This window comes from Calidris pugnax, unplaced genomic scaffold, assembly GCF_001431845.1.
Source record: "Calidris pugnax isolate Ruff unplaced genomic scaffold, ASM143184v1 scaffold56, whole genome shotgun sequence".
In the NCBI taxonomy this organism is placed as follows: Eukaryota; Metazoa; Chordata; class Aves; order Charadriiformes; family Scolopacidae; genus Calidris; species Calidris pugnax.
Window position 1 is genome coordinate 5,541,475 of NW_015090839.1, and position 27,794 is coordinate 5,569,268.

The following is a 27,794-nucleotide window of genomic DNA, read 5'->3' on the forward strand; positions in this document are numbered from 1 at the left end:
GGAAGGTGCGGGGGTGGCGTCACTGCCGGCCTCCAGCACGGGGCAGCAGGAGCCGGTGCTGGTGGCGCGCAGCAGCGGGCCCGACGCCGCGGAGCTCCCGGTAACCATCGCCGTCCTGGTCGCGGGTGGCAGCGGGAGGGATGCGGGAAGCCCCGGAGCCGCCCGTGCTGGGGGGGGGGCAGGCCCGGTGGTCCCGCGGCGGCACGGGCGGCTCCGGGGCTTCTCGGTAAGCGAGGAGCACGGCGGTATCCGAGGCTCCCTTCTGCGGTCCGTGGCACGTCGGGTGGGTTTGGGGTGGAAGGGGGGAGGTTCTGGCACCTGCGGGAGGCCGTGGGGTTCGGTGGCCGCCACCGGTGGGGGCTGGAGGGGGAACCGCAGCGCCCCGACCGCCCCCTGGGTCGGGGTTTTGCGGAGGTGGGAGGTCTCCTGGAGGTCTTAGAATCGTAGGATGGTTAGAGTTGGAAGGGACCTTAGAGATTATCGAGTTTCAACCCCCCTGCCATGGGCAGGGACACCTCCGCTAGAGCAGGTCGCTCAAAGCCCCATCCAGCCTGGCCTTGAACGCTTCCAGGGATGGGGCATCCACAACTTCTCTGGGCAACCTGTTCCAGTGTCTCAGAACCCTCACTGTAAAGAATTGCTTCCTAATATCTAATTTAAGTCTCCCCTCTTCTAATTTAAAACTATTACTCCTTGTCCTGTCACTACACTTCATGACAAAGAGCCCCTCTCTGGCTCTCCTGTAGGCTCCCTTCAAATATTGGAATGCTGCTATAAGGTCTCCCTGGAGCCTTCTCTTCTCTAGGCTGAACAACCCCACAGTTTTCTGCTCCCTTTGGTGACCTTGCTGGGCTGGTGTGTTCAGAAGAGTTAAGGTAGTGCTAGCTTTGCTGTGCTACAGCTTGTGAACTTTGTGAAAACCAGGGGGTTGTCGTTCTCCGTAGTTCTTGCCAACCGTTGAGTACTGTGTCCAGCTTTGGAGTTCTCAACACTGGAAGGACATGGACTTGTTAGAACGGGTTCTAGTGAAGGGCTATGAAGATGATCAGAGGGCTGGAGCACCTCCCCTATGAGGACAGGCTGGGAGAGCTGGGGTTGTTCAACCTGGAGAAGAGAGGGCTCCGGCAAAACCTCATAACAGCCTTCCAATATCTGAAGGGAGCCTACAGGAGAGCCAGAGAGGGACTCTGTCAGGAACCTGACAGGACAAGGGGTAATGGTTTTAAATTAGAAGAGGGGAGATTTAAATTAGATATAGGAAGAAATTCTTTACTGTGAGGGTGGTGAGGCACTGGAACAGGTTGCCCAGAGAAATTGTGGATGCCCCATCCCTGGAAGTGTTCAAGGCCAGGCTGGATGGGGCTTTGAGCAACCTGCTCTAGTGAAGGTGTCCCTGCCCATGGCAGGGGGGTTGGAACAAGATAATCTCTAAGGTCCCTTCCAACTCTAACCATTCTATGAGTTATGACCCAAAGTCCTGGTCAAACGAGCGTAATTTTCTGCAGCCATAGTGGTGTAGTCTGACCCCAAATACCTCTTCTGCACAAGTAAGGAAAAAATTTCCCAAACTCTTCCCAAGCGCTTGGTTTCCAGTGCCCCTGTGCAGGCCAGGGTGAGAGAGTTATCTCCTTTTTGTTATCTTTCTTGCGCAAGCTGCTGGGATTAGTGAGAACCTGTAGCTGTTTGTATCTTCCAAATGCAACTGGTTTTATCTGGTGTGCTGGTCAGCCAAAGCAGCCGTGCAGCCAGTGAGGTACTATGCAGGAGTTTCTTCTTGAAGTGCCGGCGTCAGTAGAACTGTGACTGAGGCCCCAACAGTGAGGAAGGAAATTAGACTGAAAGGAGAATTCAATTCACCAGGGAAACCACAGCTGAGCTTTCCACCTGGGTGATTGTATAAGGCTTAATTATTGTTTGAGGAAATGCAGTTGGTGGATTTGCCCTGGTGCTGCTTAGGTGACTTGAATGGTTTGGGTGAAGGAAATAATCAAGGAGAAAGGGGACAATCTGCTCTCCCCAGGGGAGTGTACGGTGGTAAGTGGCTGAATGTTCTGGCTTGGGAGCAGATTTGGGATCAAGATGAGGCCTGCCTGGAAGTTGCCATCTGACTGGCTTGCTGTGTTTGAGGAGCACAGGAGGAGCTCACAGCCCTGGTGGTGGTTCAGTTGCAATGAAAAGTCCTTAGGCGTAAGCAGCTGGCAAAGGTCTCCCGTATATTTTTCTTCCTGTTTTCACTATTTTATTTGGCTTGTGTGTAAATGCCTATGATGAATTCCAGCCCTGATCAGAGAATGACTGTTTTGTATGGACACTGGCCATTGGTGTGGCTTTTGTCCTTGGCAGGTGATACTGGAGCCTGATCAGTGCCTTTGTACTGACTCTTCAGTCTCCTGGGGGTGTATTTTAAAGTTAGGTTCCTGTTGGTTGGTTTGTTTATGCTTTAATTAATGTGAGAAAATACAGAGAATTGTCGTCTTGTGCGTGGCATGAGACGTGTGCCATTGGTGGTGTACATCTATGCTCATGGATCGAGAGGATGTTCTGTGCAGAGATGAAAGGTTCTTTCATCTTGGTTGGGTGAGATAGCATCAACCTGCAGAAAGGTTTTAAACCTATCTTCTTAATTTTGGAACTTGTCAGGGGAGAGAAGAAAGGAAGTTAAATTTATCAGTGCACCAAAGAAAACCAAAAGGCACAACAGATTTCCACAGGACCTCAGTAAATCAGTTCTCTATAGTATACCCCCAACTGGTTTTGTAGCTGTAGCCCCGTGAATGTGCCGTTGCTGTGTTATAGTTCCTTTTGTATGTGTGGCTACACTTGTGCTTCCTTCTGGAGCTTTGCACCGTGCTCCTCTGACTCCACCGCAGCAGTAATGCAAACAAAATGCATTCCCATTGCTGGCCTTTCTTTCCTTACTGACTTGAGAGAAGCATGGCACTAATAGTCTATTTTATGATTCCATGCTGTGTGTCCCGATTATGCCAGTACTTCTCCTTGAATCAAACCAAGGTGAAGCTTTCCAAATCCCCATTTTCCCTGCAGATGGCAGGAGACCGTTGCTTGCTCTGTCCTTGGATCAAGATCACTAAGACCTGTCGGACAATTCAGCATTTTTTTTCCAGCCTAGCTATGATGGCACCTTATATTGCTGATTATCAGAATTCATTTCCCAGATTGTTAGCTGGCAGTTCTTAGTACAGACACTATTTTAATTTAGATCTGCATTCTGGTGAGTGAGTGGCAACATATCTTGGATACCAGCTACTTGCAACCAGGTTCTTTACCCCAACATATCGCAGCTGTAGGAGCATCCTTAAAGCTGCTGGAAGTGTATATGCTAGAGGGAAGTTGATTGTATGATGGCCACTTCCTCTCTGGTGACCACCTGACTTGGTGTCTTGTTTACCACTTCATGTAGAGATAATAAAATGAGAAATTGCTGGGCTGATTGAGAGAGATAACTGATTCCCAGTCTCCAGCAAGCTCTGAAATTCTGCGATGCAGGTCAAGAGACTCAGGCTTCAATTGACTTAAAAACCCTTGTATTTGAAATGATGGGTCTTTTTTCATGCTTTCAAGAGAGAGGCTGTGTGACCTGGGGTATGCTTTACAGGCGGGAAAGAGTTATGGACTGAGGCAGGAATAGGTTGGGTGGATGAACCCACAGTGCCCGTTTTGTGTTGATGTTTTTGTTTGGTAACATGAAGAGGCTGGTTCTGTAAGATGCTGGAGGGAGATCTCATAGATTCCCAAACATTGATAAGTTTCTGCGAAATTCCTCAGCTGTGTGGGAAGGAGGCACACACATCTTCCACAGCCAGGCCAAGCTGGAGCAGAGTTTCAACCAGGCATTTGTAGCACATCGTGGATATGATGTACTGTGAAAGAACTAAAATATCAAGGAAATTGCAAGGTCTGTGATTCCTAATGCACACAGATTTAACCTGAAGCTTCAGCTGAGAGGAGAATGAGAACTTTTGCCCTGGGGACTGCAATACTGTTCGCTCAAGCAGAGAAGAAAATAGCTGAGTGGGTGGGATTTTCCTTGGAGATGTGCGGGAGGAAAAGACAGCGAGAGTCTGGCTGCTTCTGCAGTGCAGTCGGAGCTCTGCACAGACCTACCTGTCAGTTTTCATGGGCATTAGAAAGCTTAGTGGAAGCGTGCAAAGGCAGCCGGATCTGCGTGATTATTGGGATGGAGGGAAGTAAGAGACATCTGAAGAGGAAGGTAGAGGGGGTGAGTAAGGAGGAAGTGGCGGCCGAGGCGGTGGGATGGCAGGCAGGAGGAGCATATTGCTTACATCCCCAGAAGAGGTGACTTGTCTTTACAGACAGCTGCTGTGGTGAGCCTGAGTCTGTTCGTTTTATTCTCGCTCCTTTATGTAATCTCTGTTCTGAATGAGTAGATACCAACCGAGCAGGCTCTGTGGATTTTCTTCTGGCATATGTTCTGGGTTTTGTGGGCTGCATCAATCCTTGTTGTTAGATTTTTATGGTTTTTTATCTCAATCCTGACAGAAAAGCTGTAACTGGATAGTGCTGCTGAAACTGAAATTTCTTGTGAGGGTACTGGTTTCCTGAATGCCTAAAACAGCAGCAAAAAAAAAATTATCTGGTTTGCTTTGAGGTCCAAAAACTTTCAAATATTTTTATTTTATTATAGTTATTAGACTTGACTATAAATAGTACTCTAGATCTGGACCAAATCAGTTTGAGAATAGTGCATGGCATTTTTGGGGATGTGAAGGCTTGAAGTGGTACCTGGATTTGACATGTAGTGGTGCTCTTATGTCTTGCACCTCTCGCGTGTTTCTGCTTGCTAGATTTGTCCACAACAATGAAGAGATCTAACTTCTTTCTCTGCATTTTTTCCTTTTCCAGGGAATCTGGCAAACGACAGCCTACAGGGAGCAGCGTTGCAGGACAGCCCTTTTCCACAAAGAGGAAGAAGTTGCCGTGTTCAAGTCCTCTCCTTTCAGCAATGATTCTGTGCTGCAAGTTCCAGGAGTTTCTCTTTCTGTAATTAATAATCTTCTCTATGGCCTCTTCTTGCTGACATTTGCCCCAGTGTTGGGCACAAAGAGGAAGGATGCTGAAGAATGCGTACCCCCCTTTTGGCTTTTAGAACATGGGCACTTGTGTAAAGGTATGTGATTGCTCTTTGGTCCGAGGGATGGGATATCTGTGGAGCCAGCAAAAGAGGTTTGCTGGGCTGGAAAGTCATGGCTATTGTTGGGGGGAAATACCTCATTTAAGCTTTCTGCATGCTGGTGTCCGTTGCTGCTGCTGTTGAGATGACTGATGAATAATTCCCCTTTTGTGTTTGTTTAAAAAAAAAAAAGCAAAAGCAGCTTGAATGCACAATGTAGCTTCTCACTAACTGAACGGTGACATGGCGAGCTATATTGTGTGCATTAGTGTATGCAAAGTCGTTTGTCTAATTGTCACACACGTTCCTTGCTGCTGCTCTTGTTCCATCTGTCAGCTATGTCTTATCAACCAAACAGCATGTTGTTGTTCCGGGTGTGGTCTTTTTACTACATGTTTGTTTATCAGTCCCCTCAGTGAGAACTTGATTCTAGATTGGTGTCTTTAAAAATCGCTGTAACCTTAATAGTGTACAAAACCAAGGTTTAGCTTGTGTGTTGGTCAGTGAGAGTTTCAGTGGAGAGGCTCCACTTTGCAGAATTGAGAAGGAAAATACAGGTGGACTGTTTTCTACTTATACTTTCTGTAGTAGACTTACAGGGTGAAAAATGGATTCAGCTCTGCCCTAGAAGGATTTTGTTTTGAACAAATGGGGATGGTCTTGTCTGCAACTCTTGTTTTCCATAGCTTTTTCTTCTAAGGTTGCTGGTTGAGGGTCAGCTTCTGTCTGTTTTGGTGGTGGCTCTGTGATGTGCTTTCTTGGCAGACTAGAAATTAACTTTGTGACTTGCAGAAGCAAGTAGGTGTGAGAGTTTGGATGAGTGGCTTTTGGCCGCTACCGTCGAAGTTGGTGATCCTGCAAAAAGCAGCTCCTTCTTGAAGTACCCAGAGCCCTCCCTCGCTAGTTTCTGAGGATAATGTGTTGTCCTTCTTATAGATCCCTGAATCTGAATGGGAATCTGTGATGGAGGGAGAACTGTTCTTTGTAGCATGCTGTGGTGTTTGCATATTTCACATTCTTATGGAATAATGGGATTTAGGGATGTTCTTGGAGAGGAAGACAGATGATCGATAGGTATTTTTCTGAGGATTAAGTTTAGGCCAATGTGTGTGAGGAAGAGTCATTGGACTGGACTTGGCCTATTTTGTGTTCTAGATGCAGCTGTGATCCTCGGCTGTGTGTCTCACCGAAGGGACCTGATGTTTTACATTATTGGTAAGTGAAGGAAAGGCTGCCACTGTATTTGTTGACCTCTCCATAGGCTTTAGAAGGGTTTCTTGAAAGCCGCTGCTTTCATGCTAGTTCAGATTCTACCTAACAAACATGAAGTTACTGTCACCCCGCACTGTGCCCTCCACCTGGCAGACCTGCCTCTCCGCCATTCTTCTTGTTCCCAAAGTCCTTCCATTGACTTCATTCCTAAGCCATCCCCTTACTTTTTCTTTCAAGAACTAGTGCAGGGTTGTTGCCTCCGTGCTGCTTCTTAATCCAGCCTTAATGTGATGTGCAGGGGTTGTGTGCTTATATGACTGTTTCCCTTGAAGGAATCTCTGCAGTTCTAATTTGCAACTCAAAGGGAATTCCGTGCTTCTGTTGGGATGTCTGCTGGCCGTACCTGAGACTCTACCAGCTTTACCTATTTCCTCTGTTTGCAGTCATTTGCAGAGTTTGAAGAGACTTGTTATTCTCTAACCTTACTTGTAGCGTAACACAAATCGTAAATGTTCACACAACAGCTTCTGCCTCAAACACCTAATTTGCAGTGGAGTAGAATGTCGTTAATAAAAGGTATCTTGGGCTGACGCTTGGGGGATTTTGGTGTCTGACTTAGCTGTGCTGCTGCAACTACCCTGTGTTCTCTCCTTGCTGCAGGTGGGATCACGGTATCTGTGGTAGCTTTCTTCTTCACCATTAAGTTCCTCTTTGAGCTTGCCGCACGTATAGTCAGCTTCCTTCAACATGAGGACCGGGAACGCCGAGGGGAGCGAACTATCTATGACTACGTGCGAGGCAACTACCTGGATCCCCGGTCCTGCAAAATCTCCTGGGATTGGAAGGACCCCTATGAGGTGGGCCATAGCATGGCCTTCCGAGTGCATGTAAGGGAATATTTCTATTTCCATACAGTTTTGGGATCAGGAACAGGGGTCTGAGTTACAGATGGGCTCTTCAAATGTTTTTTTGTTGGGGCCAAACAGGATGTAACTTAGGAGTAGTAAAGCTATCTGTTGATGTCTTCTGTCCCTTGTAAATGCGTTGCAGAACTCTATAAGTACATATGAGGTTTGCACTCCTTAAAATCTTATATCCCTCTCTTTAGAATCCTCTGAAGAGCCGGAGGAGACCAGGCTTGTCCTGTCTACTGCTTCCTTTACTGGGAAGTGAGTGGGCTGAGCCTTGCCTTCAGCAGACTTGGTGCTATATTTTGATTGTGCAGCTGAAGCTGGGAGCGTGGGAGCGGGCATTTTACCAGCCTAAGAGCTGTAAAGCTTCATGACCACTCCTCGTCCCTCCAAAATTGTGTGTTATTCTGTCTGACCTGGAAAGCCTGCCAAGGACACTTGTTTCCTTCCAATCTCAAACGGCCAAGTCTAGAGGAATGGGATGAGTATAGAAATAAGAAGGGTGAGGGGCCCGAACACTGAGAGTTTGTAGTTAAGTGGAGAGAGTTTGAACAGGTTTTGATGGGCTCATGCACCCACCTTTCTGCCCCACCTTCAACCACCCAGAAGGTTATCAAAATAAGAAGAAAGGTTCAGCTAGGTTGCCATACTCATCCCTCTCGCGAAGTTGAGGAAAACCCTTCTGCTTGAGGATGAGGGAGGAGTTGGAACTCCTCCCTCAGAGGGGGCAGGCTCTGAAAAAAAGCTAAGGGGAAAAGGACTTGTTCTGTTCCTCTTTTATTCCCTTCACCTTACTGATTCACACTCATGGCAGCTCAGCAGTATTGCCCTTCCACTTCATGCTTGTCTCCCATTTGCTTAGTCCTTTATTCATCAACAGTAGTTGTTGTGTGCACTGGTTTCTCTCACTGACAGGCAAGATACATGCTACTTTGGGGCCCACACCCTCCCTTATTTAGAGGAACAGTAGTAGCCTTTTGCCAGCTGCAGGCTGATTGCAGGTGGCAGGCAGGATCTGGCCCACAAACGGTTGGCTCTTGAAGTGCCAGGCACATGGGGTTTCAAGGTGTAATTCTTTCCTTGTAAGGAAATTCTGGTCAAGGTATGTTACCTTCTGAAATCGTACATCAGATCACTTCTGTGGTTGAACTGCCTGGGATTTTATCTGACATGTTGTTATCATGCTGATGCTTTTTATCAGTACAGACTGGGTCAGCCCCTTAGGTCAGCATCTTCTCCACACTGTTTTCTATAACAAATTGGTGAGAGCTTTTCCAGAGCTTCGCTGTACAAATGGATAAGATCTGCTTGTTTCTCTGAAAGGATGTGGCTTTGCTTTTTCCCTTTTGGTAGTGGGTTCTCTTGGTTTCTGCTCTGATATTGCACTAATGGTGCAGAGAAGAAATGCCTAGAGGCGTGTTCTTTTCAGGGCACTCATTTGAACCCAGCACAAAAGAGAATGAGGCTGTTCAATGCCCACTTGTGCACTGTTCGCTTGGGAGAGCACAGCCTGTGTGACAGAGCTGGACATTAATTCTTTTTCCTTTGCCGAGCTGGGGTTCTTGCCCTCGTTTCCCCCAAGGCGACTTGCTTTTTCTTCCTTTGTGCACTGCGTGTTTTTGCTGACCTAGACTTCTCCATTTCCCATGCAGTTATTCTATAAAAACGGGCAACCCTTCCCTGCTCACCGGCCTGTGGGGCTGCGAGTTCACATCTGCCATGTGGAGCTAGCAATTGATATTCCTGTAACCCAGGAAGTTCTTCAGGAGCCTAATTCCAATGTGGTGAAAGTGGCCTTCACTGTGCGCAGGGCTGGGAGATACGAGATCACTGTAAAACTCGGTGGCTTGAATGTGGCCTACAGCCCCTACTACAAGGTGTTCCAGCCAGGTAAGGTCTAAGTGGCCCTCTGATAATTCAAAATAGATTTGGAGGTCTCGGAGACAGCTAGGAAAATGTGTTTCCAGCTAAAATAGGTAGGTGACAGGGAAAGGGTTACCCTTCACCATTTTCCTCTTGCTGTGTGTAGATCTCAGCAATAGACCCATGACTAAAACATACTTGTGATTACCAGTACGTGGCAAAATAGCAACTGCCTTACAGGATAAGTCATTAGTGCTGCTTAACCACTTATGTCATGTTCTCCATTTTGTAGTAACTTCTCCATGTTCAGAGAAGAGTTAGAGGATGCCTTTTGTGAAAGTATTGATTTGTCTGTGGAAATGCTGTTATGATTTGACTCTTCCTTTTTTGAATACCCAACTCTATTCCTTTAAGCTCTTGGAGCCGTTGATACCTTTGATTATAGAGTCTTTAAGAACATTTCATTTTTATCCACTTTAAATTTAGTTTCCTTCTACTTTTGTTTTTTGACCCCAATTGGCATCTTTTATATTTCACATACATGTTCATTGAAAGTACATCTATTCCATTGTGTTGTGTATAGATACAAAGCTTGCTAAGATAGCTTCCTCTTTCTGAAAGGGTCAGATTTAATTTGGATGCCCCTTCAGGCTAAAGTTGGTTTGGCAAGCTGAATTTGCAGGTTTCCTTGGGTGTCAGCTGTAGTCTTCTCTATATGAGCAGTGGGAGGAAGTTCTTGAGCTGAAGGTTATAATGGTGGAAAAAGCATCCCTTAGAGGGCTAGTAATTAGGTTTGCCTTATCAGCACTAAGTTTCTGACCCAAGGCAAGCCCTGTGCACCATGGGGTGTATTTCAGTGATTGGATACTTTGGTTTTTTTTTTAATGTAGGTGCATAGAATGTGTTTAGCTTTGATCCGTTTTCAAGAGTATTATGCTCCCAGTTGCTTTTCCTTTGCTCTTTATGGAATTTATTTGACTCTAAACTGTTGTTGTCTGCTTCAGGGATGGTGGTTCCCTCCAAAACCAAAATTGTCTGCCATTTCTCCACTCTGGTGCTGACCTGTGGGCAGCAGCACACTCTGCAGATAGTTCCCAGAGATGAGTATGACAATCCCACCAGCAATTCTGTGTCCCTAATAGATGAGCACAATTACAGTATCTCCATCTATGAGGTGAGTGCAACCTCATCCCAAGCTGCTTGGCTTCAGGTGAGCTAGAGACCCCCACCTTATTAATTTGTTTTCTGTTTAGCTGGGTCCTCAAGAAGAAGAGAGCTCTGATGTTGTGTTTGAGAAGTCTGTGGTGTCCAATCGGCAGACTTGCGAAGTGTTCTTCCGACTCACCTTGCACTGTAGGGGCTGTTTCCATGCCTGCATCTCCTACCAGAACCAGCCCATAAGCAATGGTGATTTTGACATCATTGTTTTAAGTGGTGAGTCAAGAGCTACTCAGTATTCATTCTCCAGGTGTCCTCTTACAAGATGCTTTGCACACTTGGTGTAGCAGAGCTAAATGTGGCTTCCCTGCAGGTTAGCTGTGCTTAATTGCTAAAGGAATGCCTATTAATTTAAAAATGTCAAGGTAAATAGATTTGCTGCTGACAAGGGAGACCTCTGGAGGCTGATACTCTGTTCCATCAGCAGATAAAAGCACTTGTGTTTTTTTCACCTGTCTCAGGAGGCTTACCATGAAAACAGGCAACTTTTATTGCTTGCTACTACTTGGCATCTGAGCCAGTCGTGTATTGTCTGGTAAGCTCTATGGATGAAGATAACGGCATGTAATTTCCGTGCTTTTTTACAACTTTATAATTCCTGGTTTCTTCAGGAGTGAGCCAGTCTGCAGTATGCCTGACACATGGCTGTGCTTTCAGGCTGGTGCTCTGAGACAGAGGTTCTGTATGCCTTTTTTCCTTGAACCAGTCACTGTCTGCAACCAGAAAAGACAAACTGCTACCTTGAAATCTTTTCATCCCACTCCTGGGTTCTCTTTATCAGAGTTTCCCTTGACCAGGTTTTCCTTTGGATGTGTCACCTTGCCATTAAAATCTTAGTAACTAATTTGGTGGTGGTCTGTAGATTCTTTAGTTTTTTATTCTGGTCTCCATTAAGAATTACATAACTCTTTTATATCTATTTCCCTCAGAAAATGAAAAGAACATTGTAGAACGCAATGTGTCCACCTCAGGTGTCAGTATTTACTTTGAAGCCTACCTTTACGATGCTCCTAGTTACACCAACAGTCAGTGGCAACTTCCACCAACGCACCTGAGCTCCTCCCAGCGCCGTCCTTCTACTGCAACTGAGGATGAAGATGAAGATTCTCCCTCTGACAGCCAAACCCCTGAGAAAGTGAAGAAACCTAAAAAAGTGTACTGCTATGTGTCACCTAAGGTAGACATTGTAAAGTTACCACTCTTGAGTGCATGTTTAAAGTAGACTGCAACTGAAGAGCTTCCTTTTGCCCTATATCTTACCTCCAGATTTAGGTGCCTCAGATTTGGTTTAAAAATGTTGGCCTAAGGCTAGGCAGCAAACATGGAGCTCGTGACTGAGAATGATGTTAAAGTGCTCCTTGAAGATTTGTACCTTTTTTTTTCTTTACCTGGTCAAAGATCCCCAGAAGTGGGTACTGTTGCAGGTTCCCTTTGGGTGCCAGAGTTATTAATGAGATTCTGATGCTTGCATAACTGTATTCCTGGATGTCTCTATGTATACCTAGAGCATCTGTCCTGTACAGTAGATAACTGTTACTATGCCATTATTTCTTTATGGGGTTACTGTTCATATTTGCTTTGTTTCTGGAGAAATGCTGCTCGTCATTTTTTCCAGTCATTGCAGCTAAAACAGGCTTCTGCAGGAAATGTTTTGTGTTTTGTCTAAAGATGCTAAAATTTCATCTTAGCTTGCTCTCCAGAAGGTGACAGTTCCACAGTTAGTAGTTATGTGTTCTGGCAGAAATGCACTGAGAAGAAATTTCTGTAAATCTGGATTTAGCAGTTGCAACTGCTTTTTAAAAGTTGTTTGAAATGGTTGTGGAAATTAGAGAGTAGTAGCAATAATTATGTTAGGCAGTGTGATTTTTTTTTTTTTTTTCCCCCCAAAACCTTTTTGTCAGTGCATTATAATCTTGTTCTGAATTAATCCTCTCAAGTGTACTTACCTTCACCTCCCAGTTAGACTGGTAATGTTCTACTGAACACAAAGGCTGTAAAATCTGTGTCATGCTGGTATCCCATATGTGTCATAAATGCACGCAGTAAAGTATTACTGACAAACTGCTTACAGGTCTGTGCAGCTTTAAAGTTTTTTATGTGTTTTGACAGAGGAGGATGTGACCAAATGCTGCAGAAACCCATCCCTGGAGTTGTAGGGAGATCTGGCCTTATGGATCTGTCTTGTGCCTTGTGTTTCAGGGACAATCGTTAACAGATGTGTGACCTTTAATATTTTCTTTTCCTTGTGGTTACTCAGCAATTCTCAGTGAAAGAATTCTACCTGAAGATCATTCCATGGCGCCTTTTCACCTTTAGAGTGTGTCCCGGCACAAAGGTGAGCCTCTTCCCATCTAGCTGTCGCTGCACCTTCATATTGTTAGCTTGTGGTCCCTGTGAATAGCAGTCTGATTTTTGATTTTGGAGAGAAGGGCTGCCACCCAGAGAGCAACGTTTTGTTGTGTAAAATTCAGGTTTTGGAATTCCCTCTCACTGCCTCAATTCTGCTAATATAAATAGGAGCCAGTTGTATCATTTCTTCCTGCCTTTTGTCCCAATCGTAGGCAAAAATCTTGATTTATTTTGCATTTCTCTTGTTTATTTTCCTCATAACCTTGCTAAAATGGTGTGATTGTGTCCACTGATGCCCCTAGGCTAGGGTGTGAGGTTTGAAGCAGCCTCCTAACTGGAATCCAGATGCTTAAACTGGATGTTAACTGCACCTGCGTGGTGAGCAGAGAAAGTCTTAGAGCGCAAGTGGTGTTGCTCTGTCTACTGAACATGCTGTGCCTTCTGCATGGTGGGTTTACCCTTTCTTGCATCTTTTTGCTGCTAGTTTTCATACCTTGGTCCTGACCCTGTGCACAAATTACTGACACTGGTGGTGGATGATGGAATCCAACCCCCTGTGGAGCTCAGCTGCAAGGAGAGGAACATCTTGGCAGCCACTTTCATTCGCTCTCTGCATAAAAACATAGGTAAAGGGGTGGTGAGGTGGGTACAGTAGTCAGGAAGTTAGCACTTGAGTCTGCTCGTTTCCCTTGGAAATGAAGATTGCCAGCACAGAATGACTGATGAGAAATGATTCCTGGAGTCTCATGTTCTGTTCCTGTTGGTGCTTCCAATGAGTGTATTTCATCGTGCCAGTTGTTCTTTTCGGTTTGGCTTTTCTGTCAGGCTCTTTGAAAGTGCACCTGTGAGTATCTGAATGTCACCAAGACTAACTGCAAACTGCCTTTAGAGTTCTGTTTCCATACTTTGCTGTAATAAACTCATCCTGGGCTGTAAAGCTGACCTGTGCAGTTAGTCTTAGGAATACCTTCTAGATGTTGGAGGTGCTGACAGCTCAGGCCTGACCCAAACTATCACTATTCTCAGGAGGCTCAGAGACCTTCCAGGACAAAGTGAACTTCTTTCAGCGAGAGCTCCGTCAAGTGCATATGAAAAGACCTCATTCGAAGGTCACACTGAAGGTCAGCCGTCACTGCCTGCTGGAGTCGGTGAGTGTACGGGTCACTTTGATTAAGCCCAATGCTTCCTCCATCCTTCTTCTGCTCAGTGCCTGAAGAAATCCGAACTGGCATGTGCTAGGGCAACCGTGCTAAAAATGATTAGTCCTCTTTCAAGGCTGGTGCCAGTAGACAGCTTGAGATAGGGGAAAAAATTTAATCTCAAGGTAGCTTCTCTCTGTTTAGGTTTGGTATTGTGTGGGATGCTGTGTTCCTTCAACATCCATTACATTCTGATCCATTAAGATCAGATCAATTTCTTAAGTAATTGGGAAACTTCCATGCTGATAAATTGTTAAGGAGCTCATTGCAGAGTAAATCAAGCCCGGAGAGATGTCTAGGGCAAATGCATGTATAGCCTGTAAAGCAGGAAATCTGCTGGTGCTATTCTGTCATTGCTTTACATTGGAACTTAAGGCCTAGAGAGACCCTGTCTATCTGAACCAGATTTGGGAGCGGAACCCAGAGCTCCTGAGTCCTTATCTACTGTTTTTCTGATACAGAGCTATTTGGTGAGATAAGCTGTCAAGTCAGGTGTTACTGATCTGCTTGCATCAAACTATTGCATTGACGGGCTTCTAGTAGTGTTTCAGCATGATGATAAAAATATTCTGTACAATCCTTGAGTTAAGTCTTCACCGGTGCTGGCCTGAGCTGATGTGTTTCGGAAATCGAACTTAAGAAAGAGTCATTCCTGTAATACAGTTGTTAACTGGCTTTCTAAATGCTGTGTACGCAGGGCAGGCAGTTACCCTGACTTATTGTTTCCACATGTGTCTTGCAACAGTAATGTTATAAAGATGTAAAAGAACATTTCTGGGAGAGCAGGAGTGGCTGGGATTTCCCTCGATTTACACTCAGCAAATCCATGTTCTGGAATATTTTCTGCACGTACGAGCTTGCAGTGTTTACGAGATTGTTTCGTTTAATAGCTTGCTACAAAATGACTTCATTTCTAAACAGTATTTCCATGACTGTTTTTTCCAGCTATTTTGGAAATTCCTCCACTGTCATGAGTAGTGGTGTTACAGCCTAGTGTAAAACAAAATAAAATAAGGGCCATAATAATAATAAATGTAAACTTCAATGTCCAAGGTTGACGGGCATAATGAATGTGACCAACGTTTTTAGCCCAGAGGTGTGACTACTGTGATGCTCTAAGCTATTTGAAGATATGCTAAACCAAAACTACCTGTATGACTGAGGAATGCTGTATAGCTTTTTAAATTTTCTTTAGTTGGAATCCAGAGTTGGGATACAGGAGGTTCTAGACACTTGAAATATTTTGTTAATTTTCTGCTTTGTGACTTGCTGTAAGTATGAATTCAGTGAACTGTTCAAGCTATTTTCTAATGCTTTCTGAAGCTTTCCTTTTTTAAATTTAACTCGTGGGCTGACAGTTCTTTACAGAAATTGCTCCTTCCCACAAGCATTTTAATACTTGAAACAATACTGCACTGCAGCCTTGAGAGGGATACATCTGTGCTGTGCTAAGACCTCATCCTGATTTTAAGATGAGCTGTATTTATATGGATAATGTCTCTCATAATAGAAAATGGGGAATTGGTTTCCATGGCTTTGGACAAATAAGAACTAGACCTTAGGACTTCCTAATTCTCAGTCTTATGCTTTAGAGTACTAGACTGCTTCTTGGGTTTTGTGTTGCTTAAATTGCCTGTGTGTATGTGCAGGATTGCACATTGGTTATGGGGTGCCAAGCAGTAACAGCTGCTGCTATTTTCTTTTTTTTTTTTTAGTCTTTTAAAGCAACACGAAATTTTTCTGTTTCTGACTGGAGCAAAAACTTCGAAGTGATTTTTCAGGATGAAGAAGGTGAGTTATCCTTTGAATATATTTCAGTGAGGAAGTGAAAAGAATGATGGTGGAGTGATTTTTAGTCTGAAATTCTGGTTTCTTGTGGCATTGTCTATCCTTTGTGGCTTTCCAGCCCTTTTACTTTCTCACAGATGTTAGTGAATTATCCTGTTCATGCTATTTAGGTAGGGACCCGAGGCCCTAAAAATACTAAGATTAGGTCTGGTAGCAGAACCTAGAGTTCTGGAGTCCCTCTCTACTGCTTTTTTTGCTATGGAGCCATTTATGAGATGAGCTGTCATGTCAGGGGTAATACTGAGAAGTGTGCACGGAACTATTGAACTGATGAGCTATGGATGACCAAGCTTGTTTTATCATCTAGCTCTGGACTGGGGAGGTCCACGCAGAGAGTGGTTTGAGCTCATCTGTAAGGCATTATTTGATACCACCAATCAACTCTTCACCCGCTTCAGTGATAACAACCAGGCCTTGGTGAGTCTGCAGCTCCTCTGCTTGAAGGCACAGAACTGTGTGCGTTGACATGTTGCTGCTGGTTAAATAACGTTGCTGCTAAATTCATTAAGCGTGCAACCTTACTCATTCCTTAGGTTGCCTGCACGGTCACTTCCACTGCCTTTCTCAAAGCTTTGCTTAATGATCTTAACATATTAACAGTAAAGCTCCCTGGGTAACCTGAGAGATGCGGTGACTTGAACTGGTCCCATACTTGCTATTTGTGCTAGTCTTGTCTGGTACTTGGATGCTTCATTTTGCTTCCTCTTCACAGGTGCATCCAAATCCAGGGCGTCCCACATATTTACGACTCAAAGTGTATGAATTTGCAGGTCGCCTAGTAGGGAAGTGTCTTTATGAATCATCTCTGGGAGGTGCTTACAAACAGCTGGTTCGAGCTCGCTTTACCCGATCCTTCCTGGCTCAGATCATAGGACTTCGTATGCATTACAAGGTAAAGCTTCCCAGCCTTGCCTGAAGCTTGTATTGGTCTGGGGAGAGATTGAAAATTGGTGTAGCAGAAGCAGATCCAGAGCCCAGGTTAACAATGTATGTGGGGTTTGGTGTCTTTTTTCTTCCCTCCATGTCCCTGCCTTTTTCTTTCACACAGTATTTTGAAACGGATGACCCAGAATTCTATAAATCCAAAGTTTGTTTTATACTGAACAATGATGTGAGTGAGATGGATCTGGTCTTTGCTGAAGAGAAGTATAGCAAAACAGGACAACTGGAGAAGGTGAGGAAGGCAGTTCCTGAAGGTGGGGCAGTTTAACCCCATCTGCCTGTAGCAGGGGTGACCTAGAACTCTGCTCTGTGCCCCAAAAAACTGAGCTTACTCTGGGCAGTAGATCCTTGCTTGGGTTTATTCTGGTTGGGAGTTCAGGGTTGGGGAATGCTGCTGGTCACACTCATATCAAGTGTTCTCCCATTTGCAGGTGGTGGAACTGGTGACAGGAGGTGCTCAAGTGCCAGTGACCAATGAAAACAAAATCTTGTATCTAAATCTGCTTGCGCAGTACAGGCTGGCCAGTCAGGTTAGGGAGGAGGTGGATCACTTCCTGAAAGGTAACACGATGTCTGCTCCCCAATTCTTTCTGCCCTTATCTCCCAGGGAATGGCACTTGCTTCTCTTCTTCTCTTCCAGGTCTTAACGAGTTAGTTCCTGAGAACCTCCTGGCTATTTTTGATGAGAATGAGCTTGAGGTAATTGCTGCCTCCCTAAGCATCTCTGTCCTTACTTACTCTCATCACTGACAAATGAAGCTCTTTCCAGATTTGGAATAAAGCCAAAGTGTTTAAGCATTTTAAACATTTGTAATTTGCACGGTAGCTGTTGCCTTATTTCCTGTGTTCCTGACTTTTTGACTGCAGTCTCTTGCCTTTCAGTTGCTTATGTGCGGTACTGGAGATATCAGCGTCTGTGACTTCAAGGCACATGCTGTAGTGGTAGGAGGATCTTGGCACTTCCGTGAGAAGGCAAGTGAAAGAATTTCTGCCTCCTGCTTGATGAAAACAGTTAGCCCAACTACAGCAGAAGGCAACTTGAACTGGGAACAGATTTCTTGCATGGAAATTAGGCTTCCAGAAGGACAAACTGGAAGATTCGGGTGTCAGGAGTGCATGCATTATGAAATAATATTTCCTTCTAGAGGTATCCTTCAACCTGGCTGACAAGAGATGATGCTTATTAGTTACCAGCAGGAGGAAAGTCAGCAGCAGTGGTCTTTTTAAGAAAATCCAGCAAAGCACTAGTTAAGAACAGTTCAGTGGGGAGTCAGGAGGAGTTGGTGGGAACTACTGCTACTGAAGATGTTCACGATGACATAATTATCTCTAAGGGATGCTTGAAGGTCATGATTGCAGCCCACGTGGAGCATTTGGAATTCAGTGCTGTGGTAAAGACTACTGATGTAGTAGCCTAAATTTGTACCCTGTAATTGTTCACATCCCTTCCTGCCTTTCCCAGTGGAAGGGATATGGGAATGGTAGCAATTTCATTTAAAAAAATAATGGAAGCTGCCAAGAGGTTGGGAGTACAGGCTTCTAGCTGTAAATGCTGGGATGGTTCCACCTTCCTGCAAATTACTAGAGGACGTGGAAAAGCAACAAATTAGCATAGTGCAAGGACCAAATGAACTTCTGCATTGTAAACCTACCTCATTGCCTATGCAGGTATTCCTAAAAATAAAATCTCTGTGGGGGGAGCAGAAGCCTTTCTGCTTTAAGGGAAAGGACTGGTGGGAGGTAGTAGCGTGGGACATCTTTTAACTGGTAAGAAGCAGCTATGTAATACTTGCCTCTGTGTGTCACCCTGGTAAAACAAAGTATCTGTCTATTAGTACAGCTCTTGCTTGCAAAGGGCAATTGACTGATCTTCTTGCAATTTGCTTACATGCTTATTTGATTTTCTTTGCTGACCTGGCTTTACCTTTCCTGTTTCCTAACAGGTCATGAGGTGGTTTTGGACTGTGGTCTCCAGTTTCACACAGGAAGAGCTGGCCAGGCTCTTGCAGTTCACGACTGGCTCCTCCCAGCTGCCCCCGGGAGGATTTGCTGCACTCTGTCCATCCTTCCAGATCATTGCAGCTCCAACTCACAGTACTTTGCCAACAGCCCACACTTGGCAAGTATCATGGGATGGTGGGACTTTTTGCATTGTGCTTTTGGGAGTGACACCAGGTAGTTGTGGTGGGCAAGCAGTGTGTAACATGTAATGTGTGTGATGCCCATGTCTACCCGTCTAAAAGCACCTGATAAGGGGATGGTCCCCTCTCAGATCCAGTCTGAATGGAGTTTTTCTTTTGTTTTACAGTTTTAACCAGCTGTGCCTCCCTACTTATGACTCCTATGAAGAAGTGCACAAGATGCTGCAACTAGCTATCAGCGAGGGTTGTGAGGGCTTTGGCATGCTGTGATTCCCCTTTCCAGGAGACCACTTAGCCTCCTGGCTTTTTGTGGCAAGACCCAGGTTCTCCTTCCTGCTTGTTCTCCTTCCCTTCGCATGGGCAATGGAGGCAGAGCAAAGACTCCATGTAAAGGAATTTGTCATCCAGAGGACGTCACGTGGCCTTTCCGTATCCCAAATACGTCATCAAGAGCTCATCTTTTCCCTTTCCCTCATTCTCCCTTTGGTTCAACGTGAAACAGCAAAAGGACTGTGGTGCATTTATCAAGAAGATGTTGCACTTGATTTCCCTGTACACCCATCCTTCTGTGAGAAGATGAAGTTCATAAGCAGAAGTTACAGTGAGGTGCAGGAGACGTGCTGAGCTGCTGTTAATCATAGCTCTCTGGGAGGAAGAGGGAAGACCAGCATGGAGCTCTGCTGGAAACCTGGCTCACGGGAAGCCTTAGTAACTTTCCATGTCTTGGCTCAACTCCCCCAGTGATGCTCCCCGATAGTTCATCTGACTCTATGACTCACAAAGAGTGTAGGGTTGTCCTTCGTTTCAGCACCTGACCCAGAAGGGTTTCTGATTCTCCGTCTCCACCTTGCTCTGGATACTGCTGTGCCAGTGCAGTACCTGTGCCACAGAAAAATGGGCAGTATCCACTGGAGGGAGTAATCCAAAGGGGAGAACAATCTCATGGGAGCTCAAGTGCTGGCCCTGACAGTGATCCTGTACTACCTCCGCCAGGGTCCAGCAGCAGAAGCGTCCTTCTCCAGCAGTGGCCGGTCATGAGCCTCTGCAAATGAACTGGAAGAGGAGTTTCTCCTCCACTGAATGTTTCTGACAGTTGATGTTGCACAGGAAGCTGGCCCATGCCCTTGCCTTCTTTTCCCTTCCTCAGGAGAGAGTGTACGGGCATGAGCGTGATCCCTCAATGCTGAGCACCAATGCCTATCCCACATTCACCTTCAGGGTATGTGTGTTGTGTAGTAAGTGACAGGTCAGTAAAGCAGCTACAGTGTGCACTGGGCTTGCATTTGTTGTTGGGGTGATGATACTGGGCAGAATGTGGTACCTCCACCCGGGCATCCCACAGGGTCTTGGCTTCTACCTCTATCATGCAGCAGCCTGAGGCTTCTCCTTCTCTACTGCATTTCAGGCAGAGTTTCCAGAGGGGTGCTGGTGCCTGGAGAGCAGCTGGCTTTCTTTCCTCCCAATCTTCCTACCTTCTTTCTTCAGCTCTCCTTTTCTCCTGTTCCATTCAGTGGTGCTGGCTTTCCAGCACAAAATACTAACTAGAACTTTGCTCGAGTGATCACTCAACAGCCTGCACTCACCATTGTCTGGCTTGTGGGGAGAAGAGTGGGCAGACCAGCATGAGAAGTAAACTTACGGCTGGGGCTTCTTGTTGCTGGCAATCCATTCAGCCCTTCCAGGGAAATAAGGGGAAAGGGGAATCTGGGAATCTTTGAGTTCTTCAGGGAAGAAAAATTCAAGATCTTCAAGTTCTCAACAGTCCCTTAGATGGTTCAGGTCAGGAATCAAAGGCGTGCAGGAGTCAAAGTGTGAGAAGCCTGCAGTGCTACTACCTGCAACATAAGCTTTCACTGGATTATGGAAGTGCTGGATTTCTTCCAGAATGGAGTCTCAGATTGGCATCCCTGAGCTAATTTTAGAACACCATATTAGATAAAAAGTCACGTCATCCTCTTCAGCCCCCTTCTGGTGTCCTCAAGCTGATCTGGGCAGACTTCTGCGCAGATATTTTTAGGTAACTCTCTGTGCTTTTCAAGTATAGTTTAGATAAATTGACTGGGAATTTGGGGGAAACATTCTACACCTAGAAAATGTTTTTTAAGGCAGCATCTTAGCCGTTCTGGGGCTGTGCTACTTCTATACAGGAAAAAAATTAAGCCATTTTGGTGCCAAAAAGCAGCCAGCTGAGCATTGAGACTACTCAGGGGGATTTCTTTGCCTTGTGAATTCATTCCCTCACTGGCACTGAGGTGCTGGGAAGCTGCCAGCTTGAGAGATGTCACTGTTGTGCTCTGACAGATCACTTTAGTAGTGGCTGTTCTCCCTTTTTTAGTGCAAGCTCCATTCTGCAAGGTCCTGACCTCCTTTGGATGGAGAATATGGTCCCACTTTATTTATACTGCAGATGGTTTCCATGGTCAGTAGAGTTACAGCTCTGAGTTCTCCACACCACCGCTGCACTGCTTTCTCCAGGGACCGAGAGGAGGTGGCAGTGCTTGGCTTAACTCCTTTTGCTGGGAGCTGTAGCTTGGTGCTGTTCCCACGTTGCAGCTTGTCTTGCAGTCTCACCTGGCGAGGATGTTTCCAGCCTCGTAGCTATGGGCTAGTTCTGCCAGTGACATCTTCCTCAGGAACCTTCTCCCTTCTTCTCTTGAGCTGGACTTCTTTATTCTGAGGACGAAGTAGCTGGACATGGGGCAGGTCTTCCTCTGCTGGAAAGAGCTCCCAAATGCTTCTCATTGCATCGCAGCCAGCACTCCACGCTTCCCAACAGCTGTGCAGATGCCAAGGACTTTCTTCTTAACACAAGTGCAGTCAGAACTGTGATGGGTGCTCTTAGTCAACTAAGCCCATCCCCACTGTTTCCACAGGTCCCTAGCTGGTCCCGTGTTTCTGAGATCCATTGCTATGTTTCTAAACTTGTCTCTGGCTTTATACCCTTTCCCAGGGCATTCCCCTTTTTATGCTGCCCTTAACACTGGCAATGGGGATGTGCTTTGGTCACCTATACTGTATCTTACTTCTGGCAGAGGTTTGTTACTTTTCTTTTTGCCCTTTATTTATTCGCACTTAATAGAGGCCCTTCTGTAGAAATCTTTAGGATCCTGGTATCATCTCAGACAGGTTCCGTATTTCCTGAAGCTGCTTTGAGCTGCAGAGGGCCTGGCTTCAGCCTGCACCTGCGGGCCACGTTGCATGTTTTTTAGAAGCCAGGAGCTGTGGATGATACAGGTCAAATCCTCGTTCCCTCTGGAGAATTTCTGGCAGAGTTCAGCCAAAATTTGGAAGCCTGTGGTTGTAGTAGCTGATTTTGTAAATAGTTTGTATAATAAATAAAATATTTTAAAAATGCTGCCTTCTCAGCTGGGTGTTCTTTCAGGGCTGCACAGAGGGACTCGAGGTGGTTAGTGCTGTCCATGGGTGAGGGGCCTCTCCAGGTCTTCGGGTGTCTCGCAGAGGTCTGCTGTGGGGGGAGAGGAAGGTTCTCCACCTGCAGCCTTTCAGGATGCCTGACTGAACCCAGGACCTGGGAGCTTCTGGGAAGAGGGAGGACTCTGGGCTGGGGCTGGCAGGCCACTGTGAGGTCTCTCCACAGTGGGCTAGAAAATGGGCTGAAGCAGCTGGTAAAGCCGGAAAGTATTTTAAGGGCATTATTATGTAAATTAATAATGTGATTGGTGCAATTACTTTTTCATCTCATTGTGTATTACCCGGCTCTCTGAGATACAGCTGTTTGTACTGGTTGTGCTTCACTGTACTGTCAGGAGGGTTAGATGAAGCCAGCAGAAGTGGGGGCATTCCAGTCCTCTGCACCTTTCCAGGTTGTACAAAATGCTTTCAGATTGCAGGGTGGAAACAATGTACCTGCAAGTGTCTGCCAACAAACAAGGGAGTAATTAGTAATTAGTAAGTTGACAGCTTGTTGCCTTCAGGGGCAATATCCAATTTCTGTGATTCCTGGGTTTGAGCTGTTTCCAGCTCTGATGAAAGGCATTCAATTTATTCACTGTTTTTCCTTGGACTATTTTTTTTTTAGTAGCTTAAGGATTAAAATAATAACTTCAAAACTTGTGAAGATTTTGCAACATGATTCCGTGTCCATTAACACTACTGCCTGTTCAAAGGATGAAAACAGTTTCCTGGGCTGCATAAAGACTGAGCACACCTTCAGCCCATGCAGCATTGCCTGACTGTGTGTCTTGCACCATATAACTAGGCAGATGTTCTCACAGATTATGAAACCATCATCTCACCTCGATTCTGGCTTTCAAGCCCTGAGCACTAGCTCAAGAAGAGTGAGCAGTGTATGTGAGTCTCGGGGATTGCCTTTGTAGCGTTGTGCTAGGTCATGGTATTATTTAGAAGCTCTTTGTGGGAACAAAGTTGTCTTCTGCTGGACTCGGAGAAAACAGAGGTTGGATAAAGCTGTGGTGAGCACTATGAAGAATCCAGAAACTGAAGTTCCAGTGTCCCCTGGAAATCAGAGGTGGTGAGTCTAGAGATGCTGGAGTTGGGGTCAGGGTGCTAAAAGGTGGGTGACTTCATCTGCAAAGTTGCGATGAGCAAAATGATACACAGCGAACCATGGGGACGTGTCTTTACATGCCATGGCCAGTATTACTCATGGGAAGGTGGCCAAGCTGAGGCTGGAGTTTTCAGAAATGCTATCTTGTTTGGGTGTGAAGAAGAGAGCTCAGTTTGCTGGATTACTTTAGCATGAAGTAGGATCTAAAGTTTCCACCTCTCTTTGCAGGATGCGTGATATGATCTGGCTGCCCATATTGTTTGTCCTGATCACCAGTTTCTTGTGATGTCTTGGAGAGGGAGTGGTGACGGTGACCTGTTGCTGACTCCACAGCCTCCATTTATCCTGGGACCTGGCATGGACGTGGGGTTGGGAGAGAAATCGTGCCCATGCACTTCATGCTGGAATCCTACGTGCCCCAGCTTGCGTCTCCAGCAATAGCAAGGAGTTGCCTGGTGACTTAGGGTCCTTGATTCCATATGTGGCCACTTGAGATGTGTCGAGATGTGCTGCTTGGGAAACTGGATTTGTGTGCATTCAGCTCCTCTGTGCAGCTTTCTGTCTGCCTCAACTGTAGAACTGTGGAGAAGGAATTTCTTCAGATACCTGAGTGAGAAAATGGGGAAATAATGCTTGATTTGAATAAGATTTCTTCTTGCTTTTGTAGTGTTATGGCTGAGTTGGTCAGTTGGTCCAGGCCACAACTCCTGGTTCCCATAGTGAATTACTATGTTTTGTATGGTTTTGGCTGTTCTGCTACCATCTTGTGCCTGCCTGACTGGTCAGCGGACTGATGGCAGAAAGAGTTTGAGCATGTGATTATGGGAACTATAAAAGGAAAACACTTACGGGAAATGGCAAACTCTACCAGAACCTCAGCCTGTCTTGGCTTCAGCCTTTTGGGGCAGAATCTGAGATTTTTAGAATCTTCCCCTTAAACTCTTTCCTTGTTTGTTTCTTTTTTTCTTCATTGAATGCGTGAGAAACCCTAATCTCTGCTCTCCAGAGCATGAAACTTGATTGTAGGAGGGAGGTGTTACTGCATGAATGTGTTCATTTTTAGGCATATTTGCTATAACTTTTTTTTTTTTGCAGTAAAACAAAACAGCTGTAGCTGAAGTTCACCCAAAATTCCCAGTCAGTCTTTTCCAGCTACCCTTTTGCAGGGATGGCGTGCTACAAAGTGTGTTAAGGCGTGGCCAATTGCACAGGGGTTTGGAAGCGGGGAGCGAGGCCGGGAGCCAGGGCTCTCAGCCTTGGTATAAAGTTGCAGTGAGAACAGATGAAGGAAGAGGAGCTCTTGCACCATATGAAGCGGTGGAGAAACTGGAATTGGCCTAAGGCTGTTCCAGTTTTTGATGAGGCACGTGAAGGCCAGACTGAGTTTGGGTGGTTTTTGGGGGTGTGACTCTGCAGTGGCCAAGACCAAATTCTTCTCTCCCTCTTGAGGCAGTTCTCTGATAAGCTGCGAGAAGTGTGTTGGCCTGTACCCACCCCTTAATTTAGGGATTTGTGCTAACATCATTCTGATGGCCTGTAAACTGATGCAATTTTCTGAGTAATCGTAGAAATTTCATCTCTTACCAGAAGGAACAGCTGCTTGAGGCTCTCGTGTGCTCCAGTAGCTGAAGTGTGAGGTTGCCTTGAGATAAGATGGTGCCGCTTATGGCAGTGGGTGAAGAAACACAGGGAAACACAGTTCCCTGCAGCCCTCTTGGGGGATGATGGAACCAGCTCCGGGGGGTTCAGATTCGTCTGGGGAAGTGATTTGCCATTTAGAGATGAGCTCAGATTTGCGGAGGCCTCTATTGCTGGTGTGGAACAGACTCAAACTCCTACTTATGAACAACTGGCAGCCCCTTCTCCCTCGTCTGTGACTAGAGCAGTCAGTGGCGTGCAGCCTTCCCTCTCCTAGTTCCTTTCATATGGGGAACAACATGCAATACAGGGGTAGCAATTGTAGTCACTGTTGAAACAAAAAATCATAGTACGAAACCGTCACCTTGGTGCTTTCTAGTAAGATGTTGAACTGTTGTCTTTCTGCTGCATGTCCTCACCCATTGAGAGCAGCTCTCTGGGCCGCTGTCACTTATGCTGACCAGTGTTGTCTTGTTTCCTGCTGCTCGCTCTCTTCCTGTTCATCTTCTGCCCTTTCTCTCAGTCTCGCTCCCCATCCCAAAGAGCACACAGTTGCTCTGTGTCTGGATCTTTAGCTCCTTGCACAATTGGGCCCTGTTTCAACGCGGGGGCTCCGAGTGCTATACAATATTGCTATTAAAAATTGAGGGTCTTGTTGTTGATAAGCCCTAAGGTGGTCAAGTTGGGGGACTGGGCAGATGCTGGCTGTCCTAGTAATGAATCTTTTCCTGTTTAGAAGACTTTCATGATGTCTGCCATGCTCCCTGGCGCAGCTCCATGCTCTGAAGTCTGCAGCCCAAGAGTTCTCTGAGCAGAGACGTGCTGACCCGGGCTTGGGGATGCCCAAGGTGATGTGGGTCCTGGGGATGCCCAAGGTGATGCGGGGGTCAGGGATGCCCAAGATGCCTCAGTGTGGGGATGGGAAGCAGCGATGTGGCACCCGTGTTCTGCCGACAGAAGGTGACTGTGGCTGGTTGGCCACCAGAGGGGGACCGATAGTCAACTTGAGCTGGTCAGGCTTAAGAGTGGCCAACTTCAGCTCTCTTGAAACCCTGCAGGTTGGGTTATTGTTGTCTGGGTTTTGGGGTTTTTTTTTTTTGGTTCAGCAGGCTCTTAGTCTAGCAAATGAGTTGGCTGGCAGATTCTCTTGCTGTGCTTCTGACCCCCAAGCTGGAGCGTATGAGAAGGGACCATCTAGGAAGTGTGGTTCCACACAAGTCCCCGTTGCACTGCTCCCCCTTGGCCTTTTGTTCTCCAACAGGCAACGCATTAAAAACGCATGAAAGGAAGTTGGATTTTACATATGTATGATTAACCTGCAGCACTCTCTCTCAGGAGACTCAGGACAAATAGCTTAGTAAGAATAATGTGCTTAATAGGAACAAACAACAGCAGTAACATTAACCAGATTAGATGTAACCCCTCAGGCTTTGAGACAGATTAGTCATCAGTTTGCCAGGGGAGAGGGAGTTTTAACACATGGACCAGGAAAGCAGAATTGAGCTTATGCACAGAGAGCGCCGATATTCTCTTTTTAGGGCTCATTATAACTAAATGAACTGTTTTTATTAACTGCAGGCACCGCTGGCTTTTTCAGAGAGCCTGGGGGAGTGGAAGTTGACACAAGCTTGAATGAGTTGTAGTGGGTGACTAGAACAGTGCAGCAGCTTCAGCGACAGAGTGGGGAAAATGGACCCTGTTACCACCCCCGGGGGCCAACTGGCCTGAAGTGGCCCCTGCACAGGTAGTGCCTGCCTTGGATGCTCTCTGCATTGGGTTCTTTTTGAGCAGAGCTCACTTGGCCCAGGTGACCTCACACTTTGCAGTTAGTGGTGTCAATGGCCTGTTGGAAGTGGCTTTGGAAGATGCTCTGGGAACGTCTTTCTGGAATTTGACTCTGCTGTGGCTCAGCCCCTCTGGTTCCTCCTCCTGAGCAGGGCTGAGCTGCAATTTAAGTGCAAAGTGGCAGGGTTTCAGAGGAGCCACATACCGCTGGGGGCTGCCATGCCCTGCTCAGACCGGAGGCTCTGACCTTGATGGATCTGCTCCCAGCCAGTGTAAAGAGCAGAGGAAAAGGCACCAGGTCAAACAGCAACAGCAGAAGGAGGAAGGCGGAGAGTTATGGGACTGGTGGTGGTGGACCCAAGAAGCATCTTTAGATTCTAGTGCAGAAGTGCCTATGGATCAGGAGGCATCTCTCTGGCTTCTCCTCAGTTCAGGGCCGGAGGCTTAGGATGTGAAGATGTGGTCTGTGGTGACAGATAGAGGACCAACGTCCAATACAAGGTTGTAGCGTTGAAGTAGAAGTTCATAAAAGGCCGAAGTGTGCAGAGGAAACACACAGCTCCTTCTGATCCCTTTGTCTTGTCAAACAAGGTCAAAGCAACAGCCAGCAGGAGCTGAAAGGCAACAAGCACGTGGCTAATCAAAGCTGTCTGCTCCACAGATGGACTGAGGAAAGCAAAATCTTTCCTCCCTGTCCTCCTAAGGGCGGATAGAAGTGTGACATGGATGTGGATAATGAAAACATCCATGGTTTAATAAGATTTAAAGCAAACAAACCTTCCTGCTTCAGGGCCAATGTCTGTCTCTGACAGACAGGAGTTAGAAAGGAGCTTGCTTTTTGCTTCTCTTGAAGCTAGCCACTGTCCTGTGCAGGATGCTGTCCTGGAGGAGTGTTTGGCAGCTGGTGGCCCTAGGCAGGAAGAGGAAGGCGGAATGTGCTTTAATCCTGTCATAGATGTCATGCTAATTAGGGTTGAGCCAATTTAATACTTGAATAAGAAACAGACA

The 27,794-nt window shown here is 46.1% G+C and overlaps 2 protein-coding genes across 4 annotated transcripts in view; one reads left to right on the forward strand and one right to left on the reverse strand.

The window, feature by feature from the left end:
• FCF1 (FCF1 rRNA-processing protein) overlaps positions 1–108 on the reverse strand; it is a 6,194-nt gene extending 6,086 nt beyond the window's left edge. Inside the window, exon 1 of the mRNA XM_014941633.1 lies at positions 24–108. Within this exon, the coding sequence (XP_014797119.1) occupies positions 24–108 (85 nt within the window). The remainder of the gene's footprint in view (positions 1–23) is intronic.
• AREL1 (apoptosis resistant E3 ubiquitin protein ligase 1) lies at positions 24–22,190 on the forward strand. 3 transcript variants are annotated; one of them, XM_014941914.1, is made up of 20 exons: positions 24–100; positions 4,885–5,149; positions 6,308–6,367; positions 7,025–7,251; positions 8,928–9,165; positions 10,143–10,312; positions 10,392–10,572; positions 11,286–11,533; positions 12,614–12,691; positions 13,190–13,331; positions 13,732–13,853; positions 15,620–15,695; positions 16,060–16,169; positions 16,465–16,644; positions 16,801–16,926; positions 17,126–17,255; positions 17,335–17,393; positions 17,577–17,666; positions 18,638–18,813; positions 19,003–22,190. In XM_014941914.1, the coding sequence occupies exons 3-20, from the start codon at positions 6,352–6,354 to the stop codon at positions 19,103–19,105; spliced, it is 2,472 nt and encodes an 823-aa protein (XP_014797400.1). In that variant the 5' UTR covers positions 24–100; positions 4,885–5,149; positions 6,308–6,351; the 3' UTR covers positions 19,106–22,190. The 3 variants fall into 3 exon arrangements, with proteins under 3 accessions (XP_014797400.1, XP_014797397.1, XP_014797398.1); XM_014941911.1 differs by lacking the exon at positions 24–100 and adding an exon at positions 4,196–4,346; XM_014941912.1 differs by lacking the exon at positions 24–100 and having other exon boundaries at positions 5,017–5,149; positions 7,025–7,221.
• The last annotated feature ends 5,604 nt before the right edge of the window (positions 22,191–27,794 follow it).

What these genes read in the sequence shown, in the direction of transcription:
- AREL1 (XM_014941914.1), top strand. An exon ending in GTCACTGCCTGCTGGAGTCG is followed by an intron (nt 13,854 to 15,619) that starts GTGAGTGTACGG and finishes TTTTTTTTTTAG; the next exon opens with TCTTTTAAAGCAACACGAAA. An exon ending in TTGATGAGAATGAGCTTGAG is followed by an intron (nt 17,394 to 17,576) that starts GTAATTGCTGCC and finishes CTTGCCTTTCAG; the next exon opens with TTGCTTATGTGCGGTACTGG.